A 20098-nucleotide genomic window follows, 5' to 3' on the forward strand; every position below is an offset into this window, starting at 1 on the left:
GTTCATCTAAGAAAATGGGCCAAAACACTATCCTGACTAAAGCCCCCCCGACTCTTCCCTGAGCCCGAGGATTTCCCTCCAGCAGCAATTTTCACTATGCACCAGCATGAGCTGGCTGCAGACAGTATTAAGAAGCATAACAAAACATAATCCAAAGTCCTCCAGTGTCTTGACATTGGGCAAAGTAACTCCCTAAACATACTGTAATTGAGTTACATTTGCTTCCTCCTGAGAATCTCTCACTCTATTTCTGCATCCACTACTTTGCCCCTATAATCCTAAACATTTAAGATTTTTAGGTGATTCCTCCCTACCCACCCACCTTCCCTAGGCACTTAAAGCTTACTCTTTTCTTAATAAATAACCATAATAACTACACTGCATTAAATAAACCCTTGTATAGATAATGAAATAAAAAACCCAAAAAGACCACTGATCAATCTCAGGGGCTGTGCAATCTTGATCAAAGATTCTTGTCTCAATACAACATCAAACCTAAAATTACCCGAACACACACAACCTTATGCCCAACTGCAGGGCTCTAAGTACAGAGGGTAACTTCTTCAGAAGCATTCCTCCAGCTTGTGTGTTGCACTAAAATGCCAGTTCAAAACCTTTGCTTTGCAGAACTAAACTTTTATCTCAAACAACAGAACATTAGCTTCAAAAACATATTCTTTGAATATGCATGTGGTTTAATCCATTACCATAATATTCAGATATGCTCCCTTAAGCTACTCTGTTTCTGAGAAATCTTTCCAGAGACATTTTCATGACATTGCTAGTATTATTAGATCTGGTATTTTCTAATAGACTATTCAGGGAAACTCACTGTCTCTCTTTAAAAGTATTTTAATTTTGATTTGGGAATAAATTAAAAAAAAAAATATCCAATCAACTCAGACACACTGTGCCTCAACAAATGAGGAGTAAACTCCCTTTCTTCCACAGATGGCAAAGAAATCTCATAGCACTTGACTCAGCTTTAGCAAAGCAGCCGAGAATTCTTCCTACCATTATATCTGGCCACATCACTTCCCCCAAGAATCCAAACTTTTGGCTTCCCTGCTCATGTTGCTCTGTGTAGTCATATGAATATTCTTAATATAGTTAAAAGCTTGCACTGCATCATGTTATGATTGTTAAGATGAAGGAAGTCCTACTTTTGAGCTCCTACTCCAGCGTTTCCCAGGTGAGAAGCAGAATTCCATGCACTGGATTTGGTAAGATGAGTGCATCTCAGGGCCCTGCAGCAGCAGGCTGAGCATCGTGATCCGACACCACACGGCTGCCATCTGCTTGGGAATCTGATGGTGCTGTAGGTGTTGGTGCCGAACAATTTCTGGACTGCTCAGAATCTGTCAGATTTTGGGGTTGTCTTGCTGAGCTGGCTGATGAAGCACTGCAATTCTCATTGGTTTTCTAAAAAGAGGGGAAAGAATTGCATGCCAAAAGTCAATGTAAACACTCAGGACACTGTCCCCACTGGCACACCCCCGGATGCATTCAGGCACTGCTGGAAAGTCACAAAGCACTTGCTTTGAATGCCCGCAACATAACAAATCAAATTTAAAGCAGCAAAGCAAAAATAGTACATTTAAATCCAGATGACACTAATAGCAAGCAGACAGCAGCTTACCTTCCATCTCTTTTCCTAACTGCACTTTCCCAAGAAGCATGCAAAAAACAAACTTGTGTTTCAAGGGGAAAAAAAAAACAATTAACTGGACTTCAAAGTGTTTAGACAAGATCATTCTTTTGACTAAGCAAGTTTTGGGGTTTTTTTTCTCCACACTTCTTAAATACAGCTTTTCTCAGTTGATCCCACCCTCCCCAAGATACTGCTCAGACTTTCTGACTGGCAGAATTTTTGCTGTATTGATGTACAAATCCATCCAGTCTTCTCACATAAGCCTTATCAGGGAATGTAAGAGCACATTTAAACACCAGTTACATTCCCAGGGCTGAAATGGCAAATCTCCACACTAACACATTTCATTAAAAGGTGATGCTCTGCCTATAATTATTTGTTGTGCACCAAAGCATAAAGAATAAGGGTAGTATGTTCCTTTCTTTGAAGGACTATAAGCAAGCAGAAGCAAAACTGATCCAGAGTCTTAATGAAGTAAGAAGGAATCATTTTTGTCACTAATTCTCTGTGCACTGACTCTCCTTCCAAATTATTTATTTTCATTTTAAGGAAATTATTTAACAAATTGAAGAGCTGGGCAGCCTTTTCCTAGTTTCAGTATTTTAATATCATCAGCCTAAAATAAATAACTGAGCACAAAACCTGAAATATTTTGGAGCGAGTTTGTCCTCTTGGAGCACTGAAACAGGGATGAGACATTTTGGAGAATACACATGATGAAGAAAATGATACCATTTTCTTGGTGCATTGAATTTTGGCACATTAACATGAAGTACTTTTATATTAGCACTGTATTTTTACAGGAAGAAAAGCATAGTGAAGAGACCATGTGCCACAGAGAACAGGCACAAAAGCCCTTCTGGCCACTTCACAGTGCTCAGGGAAGCAGCTGGGTTGTGTCCAGCAGTGTTGGACAAGTCACTGTCAGACACCACGCACCTGCAAAACATCATTTTCTTGCTATGTTCATTGCCTGAGTTCTGTGTAACTTCTTTGCTCTGATTTAACAGAGGACAGCTTACACTAACCATGACACTGAGGACATTTGCAATGGGAAACTAAGCAGTTTGGACACATTACTTTGATGTCAGAGACCTTGTGATATCTTCAACTCACATTCTTTGACTCTGGACAGGTGAAAACCAAACAAAAACCCCAGGCAACCTAAAGCACGCCTGTGACACATTTCCAAGAATAAAGTCAAGTAAGAAAGGCAGGAGGTCACTGACCAGGTGAAATTCCTACACACAGCTCTGCTGAGTCACACTCACATCCCAAATTACCCATTTCTAAAGAGGGCACTTGTGGAAAAAGCATTTCTGTGTTTACGCCTACTGGAGGCAAGAAGGGACCTCACCCACTCCTTCAGACAGGTAAACACTGTGGTTGAGACTGACCATGCTGTTCTAAACCTGACTGACAGCACTTCCCTCCTTGGCTTAGCAGTGTGCTCTAGCTCCAGTAAGCCATGGCCTGAGCATTACAAGTTCAAGATCCAAGCCCACCCAACCACTGAGGCAGCTGTTCTGTAGGGAGACTGAACACAAGGGTAACGGTGCACAGTAAGCACCAGCCACCAGATACTAAAGTCCCAGGATGGCTCTGATCTGATGTAACTCTATGTAAAAAAGAGATTAACTTCATTTGAAAAGAAGGCTCTGTATCCAATCAGTAGCTGTCTGGCACACAGCAGCCATGTACATGTCTGGCAGCATCATCTAGGGAAGAAAAACTAAATAAAAATAATTTTAAAGCCTGTTAAGCAGCTGTGCATCTTCATGTTGAATTATCACCTTGTAAATTTTGCAAAATGCATAACCTGCACATTCCAACTAACATGAAAAGAAATGTAAACTTAAAGAGAATCCAAATATATCAAAATCTGTAAAGAGTCCATTTCTATGTCTCTTCTTCTCCTACCACCTTCAGAAGATACTACTTGCCAAGTTATTCCTGCTACATTATACATAGAAAACAACTCTATTTCATGCATTATTTCAACTACTGTGTCACAAGTCCAGCTTTATTACAAGTAAAGAAAATACCTGCCAGGTACTAACAGATTTACAGAGCTGTAAAAGTTTTAAAGCAGCTAAAATTACGTAAGAACTTCCTAAAGATTAGAAGATTACCTGCAAAGGCTGATTCTCAGGAGCTGGATTAGTTTTGGATAGTTTAACCATCTCTTTTATCTGGTAGACAGCATAAGCTAAGGTGACCCATGGAGAAGAACTGATGCCCCAGGCAGGCTTGTTCACATCCTCTTGCTCTTCTTGGTGTTTAGTTTTCTTTGGAGGGAGTCTGGGCTCAGTCCGAGGCATGATATCTTCCGACTGCTGCTGTACAAGGTCAATCGTTGCTATGGGAACAGGACTGGAAGGCACTGGAATCCTTTCTGCCAGCATTGTCTTTTCTGAAGTTTAAAACAAAATCATCACTGGCAAAGCCAACAAGCTTTAAAAAAGGCAAACCCTGAAGCAGACAATGAGCATGAAGTGTTTCTTGCTTTCACACTGTGGTTATCACTGCCCTGCAAGCAGAACACTGGCACAAGCTGCCAGGAGCCAGACACAGCTCAGGTGAGTTAGGGAAACCTGGCTGGTGCCTGACAAGCAGGGCTGAGAAACTCCAGTTGTTCCCAGCAAATAGTTACTATGGAGTTAGGCAGTTAGCGAGACAAGAATTAAGGATAGTGACACACACTGGAAGACACAAAGTTATTTGTCAAAGAGCTCCAGGTAAAGGAAGAATCCTCTCAAGAGACCTTTACATCTAATGTCTTCCAATAAACTGCAATAGTTTTCACAGCTGTCTTGAAATGTCATCTATAAAATACCATGACCCAACCCAATGTGCCTTACAGTCTTGAAGAGCTAGAGTATTCATACAAAAAATAATTAATCAGATGTTTAGTAACTGGGGAATATTTTCAGTAATAGCCAAGTGCTTTCTGTAAAAAACACATTCTGTAAACTTTGAAAAAAAATATTTTTCCAAAGAAAATATTCTACAGACTAAAATATCTTTTTTCAGAATTATAAAATTACATTTAGTTTACAAACCCCTAGATAGTACTGGGTATTTTAAGCAAGGGCTGGATGTTCTCAAGGAGTGAAGAAATTAAGAGACTAATCCTGCACACATTTGACCACATGCTTCATTTTACTCATCCAACTGGTCTGCCTGAAAGCAGCCTAATTACTGTCCTGCTTTAAATTAACATAAATTAACATTACATAGTTAAAATAGGTAGTGTGTATTAAATGAAAATCAAAGACAGAAACAAAGAGAGTAAGGCCACTATGAACAAACTGGCCTTTTGTAGATTCATGTGCAATTAACTGAATGTCAGTGGGAAACTGAAGCAGCAAACAGCCTTTTCACCTTTCCACTTTTTGCCATTATCATTTGAATACAGGTGAAGAAAATACTAGCAAGATATATATTTGAACACTTCAGTATATAGGCAGCTTGATAACTAGTTTATTTCATATTCCAGCTAAAGAAAAATAACTTTCATTTCATACTCAAAAGTCATACTGGAAAGTAGTTGGGTAAAAAGGAGCTCAAAAATTCATGACTTTTCACAGCTAGCCAAAGTTCCATTGTCTTTGTAAGAATCAGATTTATGGTAAACCCCTAACTTTGCTCCAAGTATTTAGTTTCTGGTTAGCCTAGATATTGATAAATGCACAGGTTAAGAAGTTCAAGTTCCCTCAGAGGGCAGATATCTCAGGTTTAAAAAAAAAATCTATAAAATTCTGTGTACTCTGAAGCCAGCTCTACAATTTCTAACAGTGGCTTCAACTGGTAGAACATGAGAGCACAAAGTGGGATCGAGGTGACCTTAAAGAATTGGTGCAACTGAAATGACTCACTGCAGCTCTGAATTCTAACCTAAGGGGTTCTCAGAACTGAGAGGACATACAGGCAGCAAAATATATCATGCTTTTCTTCTGTGGGCATTCAAGAACTCAATGCTGCCCTTCTTACAGCAGCAACAGCATACCACTTCAATTTCTTCACTGCTCAGGACAAAAACTTCCCACTAGAAAATAAACTGTTTTGTCAAAATCCAAGTTAAGACACCCAACATACAAAAGTAAAGGTGCAGGAGCAGCTACAGAGAGATCTTTTTTTCACTGCTTTTAATTCTGTAGTGTCTCTGTGACATGAATATTTACCTTCTTCTTCATCAGGAACCAACATCCACTGGATCAGTGCAAACAGAAGCAGAATCACTAAACAAGCCATCCCTATTCCCCTGAATGTGGCAGCAGGACCTGTAATGAGATTTTTTTTTTCCTAAATTGAGAACCTACTTATTTAATAAAATAAAATGAGTCAGCATAATGTGCTTCTTGGCTATATATATTGCCCATGCAGACTCCTATTAGCTTGTTTCATTACATTTGCCTCCCCCATCACTTCTTCAACAGGCTTTGCAAAGGATTTTTAAGCAAGTAATTAGATTCTCATTTGTTCATCGAGAGGCTTTATAGTATCAACCTGTTCTCTCACAAAGGATTCATTCATCTTACTTACAGATCAGGTTGGGTATTTGACATAACAATGAAAATATCTAGGTGTAACATACTGAATCAATTTGAACACTGACAGAACAAAGCCATGAGCAATTCAATCTAAATGCAGTGCTGACCTTGCTTTGATCAGGGGCCTGGACTGGATCAGGGCACTCCCCAGCCTGAGCAGTCCTATGATCCTGAGATCCATACAAGTGTATAACTCTTTAACATATAACAACACCTACAGCATAAAGAATTTCCAAGCTGACAGTTCGGTAAAACTGGAATAAATAAAATTAAAATTTTCAATATTACTTCTCCTTACCGAAGTAATTGACCAAAACCCCTCCAACCATGGCTCCACATCCCCTGCCCAGCCCCAGGTGGAGGCCTTGCAGTATTCCCTGCGCCGACGTTCTCAGCTCTGGAGGCACGGCTGCGCTCAGGTACGAGATGCAGGCTGCCCAGATAGCTGCATGGGTGACACCTGCAGAAACGAGACAGTGTCAGGGGCCACAGGGTGCCAACACAGCATCTCAGCAACTGCACTCACCAGCTGGAGTACATGGAGAGAAAAACTAGAGAAACCCTGCCGTGACAAATGTCTGTGAAGTACAAATCAGCTTTTGGTAACGTGATACTGGCAACGAAGCCACAGAGAGATGGGACAACTCCTTCTGCAGAGCCTGTCAAAAGCTCTTTCTCCCTCTAAGACAACCCCACTTCTCTTTTGGAGACACAGTCCCTAAGGAGGCAAGTCCCTCTGCCAGATTCCTTGTGCCCTCAGAGTGACCTAGGGCCTTTGGAATACAGTCCCCATTTCACAAGCTGAAGGCAATTAAAGCATTGATGCCTCTCAGCAGTCTCCTTCCAGTGAAGGCAGCAAAAAGGTCATAAAATCCAAACAGTATCAGAGATATCCATGCCATTTCAGAGGCAAGAATTAGTCTCCTCCTGCCCTTCCCACACCCCACAAAAACCCAGCTCCTCCCAGCAAACTGATTCTGAACTCACCACCAACACACTCTGCACCTAGCACACAATGGTCCAGATGAGAACAGCACACAAGCTCCTCAGGGTAAGCCAAAGACATTGCTTTGCATGGCTGCTGCTGAGAGCCAGAGTCAGTGTGCCCCTCTCCTGCTGGGGCTGCATCCTGCATGGGCACTGCTGCCACTTCACCCACTCCTGCAGCCACAGTCCCCAGTGCCATCAACCACATCCCCAGGACAGCCCCAGTCCCCAGCAGAGACTGTGCAAGCACCTATCTGGCACATGACTCCAGCTGATTTGGGGCTGGGAACACTTTTTCCTCCTGCAGGAGAGCTAAGGGATGGCCAGCACATGACTCTCAGCATGGGAGACAGGCTGCAGATGGAGCCCTCACCTGGGGGCCTGTGTGGAGTGGGAAAGAATAGGACACGAAAAGGCAGGGTTGTGGACAAGTTAGAAAAACTAAACAGTTTTGTAGTTCATCACACATTAAATAAGCCTGAACTATTTTGCCACCCTCAGTTTGAGTGGGGATATTTTTTCCTTATTTCAGAGGTATTAAAAATAGTCATCACAGTTTACCAATGCCTAAGCTCTACTGCCTCAGTTTTAAACAAATATTGGCACAACTGATGATTCAGTCAACATATTTCTGTCCTCTACACTTGACTTAGTAATGAACAGTTGGACAATCAATAATTACTTAGGCATTTAGGCTGAAGACTCCTAAGAGCAAGATAACACATCTTTCATAACATATGGAATAATGTGGATTTTGCTTAGGTAAAAGGAGAAATAGCACTATATGAAATTGATATAGTGCAAGTATACACACGTTAGATGTCCACCAGGCTGTACAGGTCAAATTCCTTCAAAACCTAAAATTCCTCAAGCTTTGGGTATTATACCTATATGTCTGTATATTGCTCTCTCTCTCTCAAGGTTTTGATATTAGTACATCACTGTGTTGAAAAACAAAGAACTTGCATTAAAATGTCTGTATTACCTTACCATTTATAGTTTAAGGCTTTAAAACTCACAGATTTTCTATGCAAAAAGCTTAAGAATTTTAGAACTCACTAAGTCTCTACTTTAATGCCAATGCATGCACTGCACTTAGCAACGGAGAGCTGTCCCAATAACAAAGCAGAGCTAATTTAAAATAGGTAAAGTGGATTTGATTTAGAAATTACAGCAATTAACATAAAACATGCAGTTTTATCAGCTATTAGGAGCAAGTCAATTCTTAAAGGCAGGCAAATAAAAAACACATCAGCTATTATTTGAACTGAGTTTGTTTGAACACAAAAGGCTAGAACTTAACCAATAGGTTCTTGGATGTTTTCATCTTTAGCAGTGAAAGCCCCACTAGAACACACTGTTCTCAATGTCTCTGAAAACAAATCCATACCTTTAAATCAGCTCACTACACTTGCCTTTAAAGGCACAGCCTTTTTATTTTAGTAGGTATACATTATTAATGTGATTTTTTATTATGATTATTTATACAACAGTGACTGGAACAGTTTTTACCACAACTTACATAAGAAGTCTGGTCTGGATTACTGTCATTGCTAACCACAACTCTTTTAAAAAGAAGTTGCTCACTATATATATTGTGACATTATTTACTAAAACCACTAACCACCATTTCATCACTGCACAACAGTTCCAATAAGCGCAGCAACCCTAGAATGATGCTTGTCATTTTAGTGAGTTTAGGATAATTTATATGTAAACCATGAAGTGAAGATTTGGGGATCCAAATTTATTTCAAGAGAAATATGTATCATAGTTATTGTCAGCCAAAGGCCAAATTCTTTGCTATCTAGACACAACTGTGCTGCTGGAACATCAGTAGGAGTCAGTTCTTAGAATAGCACTTGTTTTGGACTTTGCTGAGTAACTGCCAAGTGAAAACAGCTCATTGTCAGGTTAACAAGACAGTTTTGTAATTAAGAAAAGATTCCTGTCATGCAAATTGGTGAGCTAGCATAGCTGTTATCAGAGAATCTGGACCACTGCCCTGGAACAATAAATTGCAGCTAACTAGCATAGTAAAACTTCATCTGCTAAAGTGCCAAATGAACAAGATTGCTTGTGGGCAATATCTATCTATCTATCTATCTATCTATCTATCTATCTATCTATCTATATACTTAACAAGGATGTCTTGAAATCTTCAGTTATTACAGATTCAGCCTTAGCTCTTACTTTCATACATTGCCTCTGCAAGTCAATACAGCACAGTATTGAAAACTTTGAATTGAGAAGTGAGTTTAAATCTCCTCATTTACTCCTTTGAGAGAGCAATGCAATGAGAGCTGTCCTCATCCCAGCTACAAACAGCAGCTGGAACACAGCATGGTTCTTATTACAATCAATAGATGCAGTCTGCAGAGTCATCTTCCAGAAATGTGCCCATGCCCTTCAGCAACAGCACATGGGGATAATCCTGCTTGTATTGCAGAAACATATTAAACAGAAAAATAAATTTTATACAGAAGTCAACTAAAACTTTTGTTAGCTTCAAAACCCCTCGAGCTGATGGAACTGGAGTTTACATAGAACTTGACAGCTTCCTGGAAAAAAGTTCTGCACAATTAGAACAAGGACTTCACCAAGGGGTTTCAAAGACCCACAAACTTGATAGCCCCCATGGTGCCCATGTGGTGTACACAATCTACTCTTTTTTGGTTTTCAATACTTCTAATCCTTACACAGAGAAAACAGCTATGACTCTTCCTTCCCTCTGTCAACAAGCTCACTTAAAAATAAGAGCTTCCACCTCACCAAATTTCATTAAGGCATCACTTCTTACTGCCACTGACACAGCGGTTATGCAAGAGAGAAAGCAGAGCCCAAAGAAACAGGACTTGGAACTGCTGCAGAAAAAAATAACTCTAGAAAAGATGAAAAACTGGTAAGAGCAGAAAGGGAATTAATAAAGGAAGGGGGGGGGGGGGGGGGGAAGTCAACAGTACTTCTACAAAAATGACCTTGATCCCCCATTTGGCAGCACTGAATGAGATGACTGGAATCCTACAAATGCAGTGGTAGTGGTTAGACACACATGGGGCACCCATGGACATCAGGGAACAACAAATGATGTCTGATGCAGCCTGAAAGGAGCACACAGAACACAGAGACCTAGGGGCTTGGTGGGGGAGCTGTGTGTGGGTTTGGTTTGGGTTTAGCACTCTCATTTACTGACTATAAATAACTGCAAATAGCCAGATTAACCAAGGAGCCCATGATTCAGCAGTGGCTAAATACGGTAGCATCTGGCAGATACATTTATGACAAAGTATTATTATGAAGGGCCTTAATTTTTTTCTTCAAATCTCAATTACTCAGGATTGTGCCACACAAAACCCCCCACTAAAACCACTACCTCCTCATAGCCTTGCTGTATGTAAAGGAAAACCTACAATTCATATTGAAGTTTCAGCAGAATAAAGATCACCTTCAAAGTACAAGAAACTTCTTTTTCAACCATGACTCATAGGATGCTTCCAGGCACAAACTTATGGTTGCATTGGTGAAACCACATGGGCTTTCTCCTATATTTTGATATGGGATATCTTTAAAACAGAATTACCTAAACATTCAAAGCTTTGTATTCATCATTTGTTTTCCCTAGAATTTTGAGCAGGTGAGAGTATATAACACATATTCATTCTTCAGGTTCTTTCTAACATGTTCCTATTTTAACACTTGGTATGAACAATGAAACATCAATTCAATAGTTGTGTTTTTAGGGGCTTTTTAATAACAAAATTCAGATGCTTGCTCTTGTAGCAATTATAATGATAAACTGGTTTTGTTAGCTCGGAAGGCTCAGAAGCCAGCACACAAATGAATCTGTGTGTAGAGATCCACACAGTGCTCTCTAATGGCATTTTGTAACTCAAAGTCTACAAAGTTTACAAAGACTTCTGTAAGTATAGTAGAAAAGGTTAATTTAAATTCAAGTTATGCTGCACATAGAAGAATAAAACTTTTCAGTAATATCTGTGGAAAAAATTCTAAATATTATTGTACAAAATCAAAATACCGGCTTTAAAAAGATGGTCAAGAATGGTATTCTTCAAACACTGAAGTAAAACAGTTCCACTTTTTCATGGTTTTGAGAAGTAGTACCCACCACAAAGACAAAAAAAGGTCATGAAAACAAAGCTAGAACAATGTATTCTTAAACATTGCAATGAAGTTCTTACAGACTTCTACAACAGGATTTGAAAACAGGACACAAGTTACTTGTCAATAGACCACACCACTGTCCTTGTAAATAAGTGAAAGGGCATGTCTCAAAGAAGTTCTCTTAGCACTGAGAAAGCTACTGGGAGAACTTCTCCAGCTATTAAAACAGAAATTCTGTAATCTCAAAAGTACTAATGAAACTGAAAAACTGAAATATTTTAACAGAGACAGAATGACCCAGATTGCATTTGGAGTTTTTTTGTGCCATCCTTTCAAGGACTGAAACTTCTGGCATTTAATGAAGTTCACATTTATCACCAAACAGGATTTGTAGTAGGTGTGTACCCAGCTCGTGCTTCTGTCTCTGTGTTTATTTAAAGGGTGTGTTGGTCTCACACAGTTCTGTTTGAATCAACAGAGAACTGTGCACAATCAAATGCACACCCACCCTTTTGACGTCAAATATTTCCCAGGATAAACAGTAATGGTTTGTGTGTTTTATGAACTTGCATCTTCTGGGGTATTTGTGGTCAAAAAATAGAGAAATACCAGATTTTTTTTTTTTTTTTACTTAAGCATAGCTCACTTGCAAACAAGATAAATGGGAGCACCTGATGTTGAGCTGCAAGGTCTTACCTTGAAGCACCTCCATTGGAAGAACAGTCCAGGCATTTTCCAGATACGAGATGTAGATGTACCGTGCTGTATTACAGGCAAGGCCAATATAAAGTACTCTAAAGGAAATAAAGAAAGGAGTAGTCAGGATAGTCTGCCCTTTCCCTTCCTGGTATGTTATAATACAGTTTACTGATTTAAAAGTTATTTGCATGCATATAGTTTGCCAGTCTAAAGCACTTGCTCAACACAAAATATATCCTTTAAGTCCTACACCCAAACATAAACTCTCCTCTTGCCCATTCAATACACTGAAAATCCAAATAGAAAAAAAAAAAAAAACAAACAACAGACACAGCGAACCCATTGAGCTTTTAACTGAGCTCTGTAGTTCTATGCCACACTCTAAATGAGATTGTGTTTCAGACAGATAATTTGAGTGTATTCAACATCCCTTCCAAACAACCTTCTTTTCCAAACATCCAGAGATTCATTCTGCCATTTCAATGAAAGCCAGGAGCAGGTTTGTATTAAAGGAATTAATTTTAACTCAATTAATACAAGTTTATAGTCCCAGTATCTGCAAACTGCTCAGAAGTACTCTAAAACACATCCCACAGAAGCAATATGGTTTATAACAACATGCCTCAGGATAAAACTTAGCCATCCTGTTGAAAAGCAGCAGATGCTGAATCTCAGAATTTAGAGGGGGGAAAAATAAGCTCTTACAACAGCTTTTAAACAATGAAAAACAAAGACTATTTGTAAAGTGTATTTCCCACTGCACATTTAACCTGATGACTCTTCCCTTCCAGTTTTTAGATTTAGCATAGCTTCCCTCTGGGGTGCTCATTCATCCAGCTATCTTCCTCTTATTTTTAGATGGATCTTGGGAAACAAAGACTTAATTGAAAACATGTTTACAGCTTGAGAAAGGGTGCTATTGCAACCTTTAAAGATTTTTTTTCAGGGACAAGGATAATTTATTGTCCAAAAAGGGCTTGTTGGTTTGAACTCTGGTTTGGCATAAGTGAAATAAATGCAATTGATAATTAAGGTGAAGCACTGACCTTGTGAAAGGGCTCGTTAGTCTTTGTGCTGCTTTTCCAGTTAGTTTTTCTACAAATGCACACCAAGATTTAATTCAGTGGTACAGAGCCACTGGAAAATCTAGAGATGCCATCACAAAAACACAGCATCTTGTCAACACTTGAGGTCTCTCAATACACATGCTGACAGAGAAAAATCCAGTACCATAGTTTTCATCATGTCACAGATATCAAAAAAGGCCTGTGCATTTCACAATAACATGAATTTGCTTTCAACAAGTAGGGCAAGCTGGCAGGAAGTCTCCCCCCTCAGTGAGACATCAAACCAAGCCGTGTTGCTTCCAGATACATGTGAGGTCCATGAATAGCTGGTTTTAGCTGCCTTTAGGCAACACAAGCCCAAGCATTCAAGGAAGAAAACATGGGAAGCCATGAAAAAGTTCACTATTATACAATAATGAGAACAAACTTGTTCTTTGTGCTCTGAATCGTAAATTTCATCTTATCCTTTAATTAATGCCTCCTGTTCCAAACAAATAACTTGGTTCCTTTCATAGCTACAACTTAATGTACTTCTTATGTAAAACCACATTTCTGAAATGTATTAGGACGTGTCAGCCTCTAAAGGTAACCAAACTCACAAGGTCTGCAGGCTCCTGTCCTCATTCCCCTACCAGAAAGGGGCCCAGGGCAATGAACACCCTCAGGAATACAAAGGAATGGCCTCATCTTGTTTTTCCTCAGTAGCAGTACAGATGCACCTCTCTGTTTAGGATGAGTTCTAGACAGCTTAACTTCACTTTTGTCTAGCAAAAACTTTGCTCTCCAAGAACTGTTTTCTTATCTCAGCTGTTCCCTAGCACAGCCAGACCAGGGATGAAACCTCTTCCTGCATCAGAGCTTTTCCATCATCACTAACCACTCACCTACCTGTGTTTTTCCAACATGTTACATTTGCAGGAAGATTTGGATTCGGAGTTTAAGAGCAGCAATTTAGTCAGGTTCTACCTCTTAATTTCTTAGAATATATGTACAGAATTTTAGGTAAATTACAGTTTATGAGGATTTCTATAAATATGGTTTTGGACTAGTACATCACACGAAAACTTTTGTGTATTTACAGAGTCTTTTCAAAAATGCATTTATAATAATCACTTAGGCTCCTTATCAGACCTAAATAGAAAATGTAAACAGATGTTCCTCATGAACCCTATATGCAGTACCCACAGAGACACCATACTCAATTCACAGGTTTAACATTTGAAGCACTGCATCTATATTTGTCTCAAGGAGTCTGAGATGTTTACAGCCATGACTACCAGTCTCTGCTTCCCATAAAAACTCACTTGCTGGAACTGTGGTCAGACAAACACATTCAAGCTTAACCTCAAGTAAGAAGTCATTTTCAGAGTTTGACATCATCTTCCTAAGTCACTGGCAGTTTTGAGTGCTTCTACACCAGGTGGGGTCTAAATATTTCATAACCAGTTTTGTACACTTTTTTGTCACAGTATCATAGAATGGTTTGGGTTGGAAGGGACCTTAAAGATCATCTCATTCCAACCCCTCTGCCATAGGCAGGGACACCATTCATTAGGCCAGGTTGCTCCAAATCCCATCCAGCCTGACCCTGAACACTTCCAGGGATGGGGCAGCCACAACTTCTCTGGGCAACCTGTGCCAGGGCCTCACCACCCTCACAGTAAAGATTTTTTCCTAATAACCTCTCAAAGAAATACTGGAAGCACGTACAACAAATGCACACATGAAGAGCACTAGTGGATACACAGTACTGCTAATGAACTCAGAAACTGGGCATTTTTTTTTCAGCACATATTTAATACAGTCATGCTTAAAATGCTTGGACAATAATTTGATCATTAGTTTAAAAAGCTGTGAAAACAGAAGAGGTTTCAAACTGTTGTAAGGGTTTTATATGCCACCCCATACAATGGCAGAAACAGAAAGATTTGTAAAAGTTGAAAAGGGAAATTGAGCTTCTGTCTGATAAGGTGTAAAGCCTGTCTTCTTGCAGTTCTACAAAGGACATTCAATAGCATTTTTTTCTGCTACTGTGACAATGCCTGTAATTCTGGTATTCATGCCTGTCTTCAAACACTCAACACAGAAAGAAAAACTGAATGAAAAATACTCAAGTATTGCAGAAAGAATGCCTACATCTGGAAGTCCAACAGCCCAGAAGAAAGGATTTTGGGCTGTTAAAAAACAGATAAAATATCAATGCTAAATGCTTCTAAGGATAAGGATATGGAGGTTGTTGGCTCTTATTAATAGGAAAATTATAAACTGCACTAGAAGGCAGCAGACAATACACATACAGAACTGTCAAAAAAGATGAGCCATGAACTCCCAGCAGTTTTTCTCTAGGAAAGAAAAAAGAAAAAAAAGCAAAAAGCTTGCCTCCTCTCAAACACACAAAGTTCAGAAAGTACAAGGCAGCAGGCAACCAGAAGGAGTTGTCTCAAACTGTGATGACTAAACACAAGTAAGCATTAGATAACACTAAAATATGACTAATGTTCATTTCCCAGGTATATACAATGCTGTTCCATAGCAAATAGGAACTAGTGTTTAAACAATCTAATCTTGATCCAATCTTGGCTTCACAGGCTTAGCAGTGCCAAAAAAAAAAAAAAAAAGGAGCTAATTCCATATATCATCATTCTTTTCACTGGCCAATGCACCCATCCCTTCTGTTTCATCTTATTCACAATCCTACCACTCTTTTGGTTTTCATTCTTTCTTTAGCTGGCGTCTAAGCCTGAATTTTACACTATAATACACATTGAAAGAGCATACACAAGCTATCTTTAGCTATCAAAACTGTGATCTGTTCTCATCACTCCTCCACCATCATATCCTTCCTCCAGGCTTTGCATGCAAGGTGTCATTTTCTCTCACTAATTATTGTGAAATTCAGAGATTAAGACTAACTCTAAGTAAAGGGATGCTTCTCAGTTTAAAGTAAGAAAGAACCCTATCTTTTAAGTAACACCTCAAATTATTGTGCTAAACATCTTCAATATTTTTATAAGAGGTCAAATGAATAAAAATTTTCATCCCAATACAAGCAAAACAAAGAGCAGAACCTTAGAACAGAAGACACATAAGGAAGAGTGCAAACAGCTTAAAAATACTTACATCTCAATGACTGTATGATTACAAACTGGGCATTTGGAAAGGATATGATGCCAACAACACACAGCTTTGCATTTAGATACACACAATACCTGAGTAAACATTAAAATACCCACCTTTGCAGCTTCACTAGCTCAGGCTTTCCCTGTCTTTCCTCCTCTGCACTTTTTAAAAAGAGTAGTAGAGGGATTTAGAACATGTGAAAATTCAGTCAATTTAGTGAATTTACTGGAAACCAATGCTCACTAATATGCTGGAAGCAGTCACTTTCACTTACACAAGGCAAAAACAACGGGACAAGCCCTGCAGCCATCTCACTTCACAGCTGACACACGCTGCTGCAACTAAAGGAGGAGAAGTGGTAAGTGATACTGGCAGTCTGCAACCTCATTCTGCCAACACCCAGAGTCTGATTACCAGGCCATGTACACAGGAGGTGCTCACCTCGTTTCCTCAGCTCAGCTTCTCCCCTCTCAGCCTGCAGCTGACACCTTTCCAGGCTACCAGGGGGGCAATGAACTGCCCTGCTAGGTGAACCAGGCTAAAGCAGGTTTGCAGAGTGCTGCTATTCACAGGAAAAAAAACCTGAAAAACTAAAGGTATCTGTATGTCAAAACAGACAACCCTTGAGTGGGTGGCAATTTGTAAAGATCTCTAACAGAGCGATGCATCAGGGAACAAGGATATCTTCTGGAACCATCTGCAAAATGTTATGGTGCCAGGCATAAAGCACATACTAACACAGAACTCAAATTCAAACCAGGCATTTCAGAGCATTTTCAACTCTTAAAATAACAACAAAAAAAAAAAAATCCATTGTGCGCCACATAACTGAGCAGGACTTGGAATATAAGTTAAAAAAAAAGGATTAGCTTGAGTTTCCCTTTGTAGCACAAGGGCTGAGCCCAAGAGTCACCGTTTACTGTATAACTCTTTAATTGCTGCCATCTTACCTGATGTGACCAACCAATTCAATGAGTTTGTGGCTGAAGAAGTAGGCAGTCAGCTCAGACACATGACTGAGCACAGAACAAACTCCAAAGAGAGTGGTGGTGCCATTCAGGTCTTCCAAGTGCCAGTACAGAAAGGTGAACACAAAGCCATATCCAAAGCCCATGAACCAGGCCACGAAGAGCACGGAGCCATACTGGATACTGCACAGCAGTTTAATTAGGTCCCAAAAACTGAAAGACTGTGACTGGCTCATACTGGTAGGAGTGTTATCTGAAGATTCATTGGAGGCATTTCTGTCCACCTGTGAGATCTCTACCTCTTTTCTCTTATTTTCATCTTGGTTGAAGTGCGCATAATGAAATCGAAACTGGGTGGCCACAATTAAGGCCATTGTCATGAGGACACCAAAAACAATGAAAACGATCCTGTAGTTCTTGTACTCTGGAGCTTTGCATCCTTGACCTTCAATGGCAACTTCTGTGTGAGTATAGTCAATGCCAATTCCCACAGAGAGCATGGCCAGCCCCCAGCCCAGAGATCCCCACATACGCTGCAATCCATACCGGTCCCTGTGCTTGCCAAGGTACTGCAGAGTTATGGTGTCCACGATGGTAACAGAGGAAGCACTGAAAAATTCTCCTATTATGACAACCAGCAGAATGAGTAGAAAGATGGCCTCTACTTCTTGTTGATCATAAACGAGCACAGCTTGGTCAGAAGGCATCGGCTTTGTGCTGATGGAAGCTGGGGTGGTGCTCAGAGTTGCGGTCCCTGGTGAGGCTGGGCTAGTAGTGGTACTTTTCAGAATCAGATGGGTACTGTTTTCCAAGGTAAAATTCTCATCATTGCTCTGTGTAGGTACCAGGAATGTTATTTCGGGATTAGGTGTCCCTGCTGTTTCCAAAGTGACTGGACTGGAAGAGGCCAGGTCTCTCCTCCCACGAACTTTCGGGGATGCAGCACTCACCGTGGTTACTGGAGAAGACGTCGAGGCGTTTTGCAGAATTGTTGTTAAAAGGCTGCTTGCATTGGTGGGATGTGCTGGGGGAAGGCCCTTTGGTACACATCTTAAGGTGGCTGGTCTCACAAATCCAATGCCCAGGTTAAATAAAACCCAGCATAAAAGTGAAAACAGGAGGACAATCTTGCCTTTCTTGAAGCGATCTGCCACCACTCCCCAGAAGGGAGCACTGCAAAACTCAATAAAGTACCTGATGCCCACCAGAAGTCCGCTCTGGCTGGGTGTCATACCCAGCTGCTTGTAGTACACGGGCAGCAAGGGGTACAGAGAGCCATATGCAGAATAGAAGAAAAAGTAAAAGACTTTGGAGATCAGAAGATCGTTGTTTATTTTGACACAGTGCTTTTCTAACCAATCCAGCTCTTCATCTGGGACAGTGGTTGTCTCTGTCGAAGGGGATTCATTATTGGGTGGCAAGTCTTGATCCTTGGAAATGCCATTGAAAGGATCAGCAAGCACATACTTTCTCTTCTGTTCCTCTTCGTCATCAGTTAGAATGGCCACCTTATCATCAGCTGCCATGGTTTACCACAAGCATCCAATATCTGGTGGACTCTCAAGGAACTAGGGCTACCCTGTGAACAAATAAAACATAAGGTGGTTAAGGTACCACAGGGGAGCAGACCTGCAATGCCATCCATCAAGGACAAAGACAGCTTCTTTCTTATAAGTAACATTCCTGAGCAATAAATGCAGTATTCAGGGTGGAGAGGGCCATTTGTCTAGACTAGTGGTACATGGTAGCAACAATAAAAATGTGTTTTATGACCAATTCTGTGAAGTTCTCCCAACAACAGCTTTTATACTGTGCAATAAAACATCTTTCATTTTTAGGAGAGAGAGTAACTTATACATTCGGAGTTACTGTGGCAATTAAGTGCTAGCATTTGCAAGTCTCTTCTTTCAAGTTAGTTTCTCTCCCCCAAGGCTAACTGCTTTATTTCCAGTATTCCCTCCTGTGCCAAAGGATAGACATGATTTTGTATCTAAGCAGCCAAATATATCCGGGTTATTTTCATCATCAAAACAAATTACTATCCAAAGCCTCATGATGGCCTTCAAAAGGTTCATCAGTTTCCTCTTGAAACACATTTTCCCTAAGCATTCCACAACTACAGCAGAAATTGATGGGAGGCTTGAGTTTCTAGGCTGAATGGTAAGAGGTGGGAATTAGGATAGGGCTTTAAGATCAAAATTAGGATAACAATCTCAAAGACATCAAAGACCTGGGAACAAAGAAACAGAGCCAGGCCCTATAAAGGTATCTTCAAGTGAAATTCTGAAATTGAAAGAAGGTAGACTGGGAGGTAACAGCACCGCAGCTGCCTGCGCTTGTCTTCTGCAGAAGAGCCTGCAAAATCGATAAACAAGACTAAAAATATAAATTAAACACTCCTTAGACTTTGAGTGACCAACCAGCTTTCACATTTAGAAACTACCAATTCCAATAAACTAGCCTATCTAAGAAAAGCCTCCTTTTCAAAGAATAAAAACCAGCTCTGTCAGCAGGCTATCACCTCCAAATCATTACTAAAAAACTGGTTTTGCTCTATTGGTACCTTTAAATTTAACCTAGTACGATTAGCTCAAGTTCAACATGAGAAAGTTTAAACATTCAATATATTTTGGATTTGTTATCCCTTTGCTGTTTGGGTTAGTATTACTATCACAGAGGAACTTTTTCAAGGACCAGTATTTGAAAACAGAACCAAAAGAACCTGAAATTTCTCAAAGAGCACTCAATTTATGATCTGGACCAGCTCAAGGAATCTGGACAGATGATCCTACTGAGATCCTTCCAACTCTGGATATTATATCATTCTATTGTAAGTATTTTTTGCAATTTATATTTCTGCACTTTATTCCAAGTAGAAGAGGACAATGAAATAAGTCTTTCATTACTCATCTGAAAGCACAGTATCATCCC

The 20098-nt window shown here is 40.0% G+C and overlaps 2 protein-coding genes across 2 annotated transcripts in view; both read right to left on the minus strand.

The window, feature by feature from the left end:
- Positions 1 to 16366, minus strand: part of GLS (glutaminase) — a 185897-nt gene extending 169531 nt beyond the window's left edge. The window contains exon 1 of the mRNA XM_062506627.1: positions 16362 to 16366. The gene's annotated coding sequence lies outside the window, so the exon portion shown is untranslated. The remainder of the gene's footprint in view (positions 1 to 16361) is intronic.
- On the minus strand, positions 1240 to 18693 carry MFSD6 (major facilitator superfamily domain containing 6). The gene is made up of 6 exons (XM_062506624.1): positions 17150 to 18693; positions 12010 to 12107; positions 6503 to 6664; positions 5836 to 5934; positions 3784 to 4064; positions 1240 to 1422 (listed from the first exon to the last, which is right to left on the minus strand). Exons 1-6 carry the CDS (start codon positions 18691 to 18693, stop codon positions 1240 to 1242), a joined length of 2367 nt encoding a protein of 788 aa, XP_062362608.1.
- Positions 18694 to 20098: the final 1405 nt, after the last annotated feature.

Source organism: Cinclus cinclus, chromosome 21 (assembly GCF_963662255.1).
Source record: "Cinclus cinclus chromosome 21, bCinCin1.1, whole genome shotgun sequence".
NCBI lineage: Eukaryota > Metazoa > Chordata > Aves > Passeriformes > Cinclidae > Cinclus > Cinclus cinclus.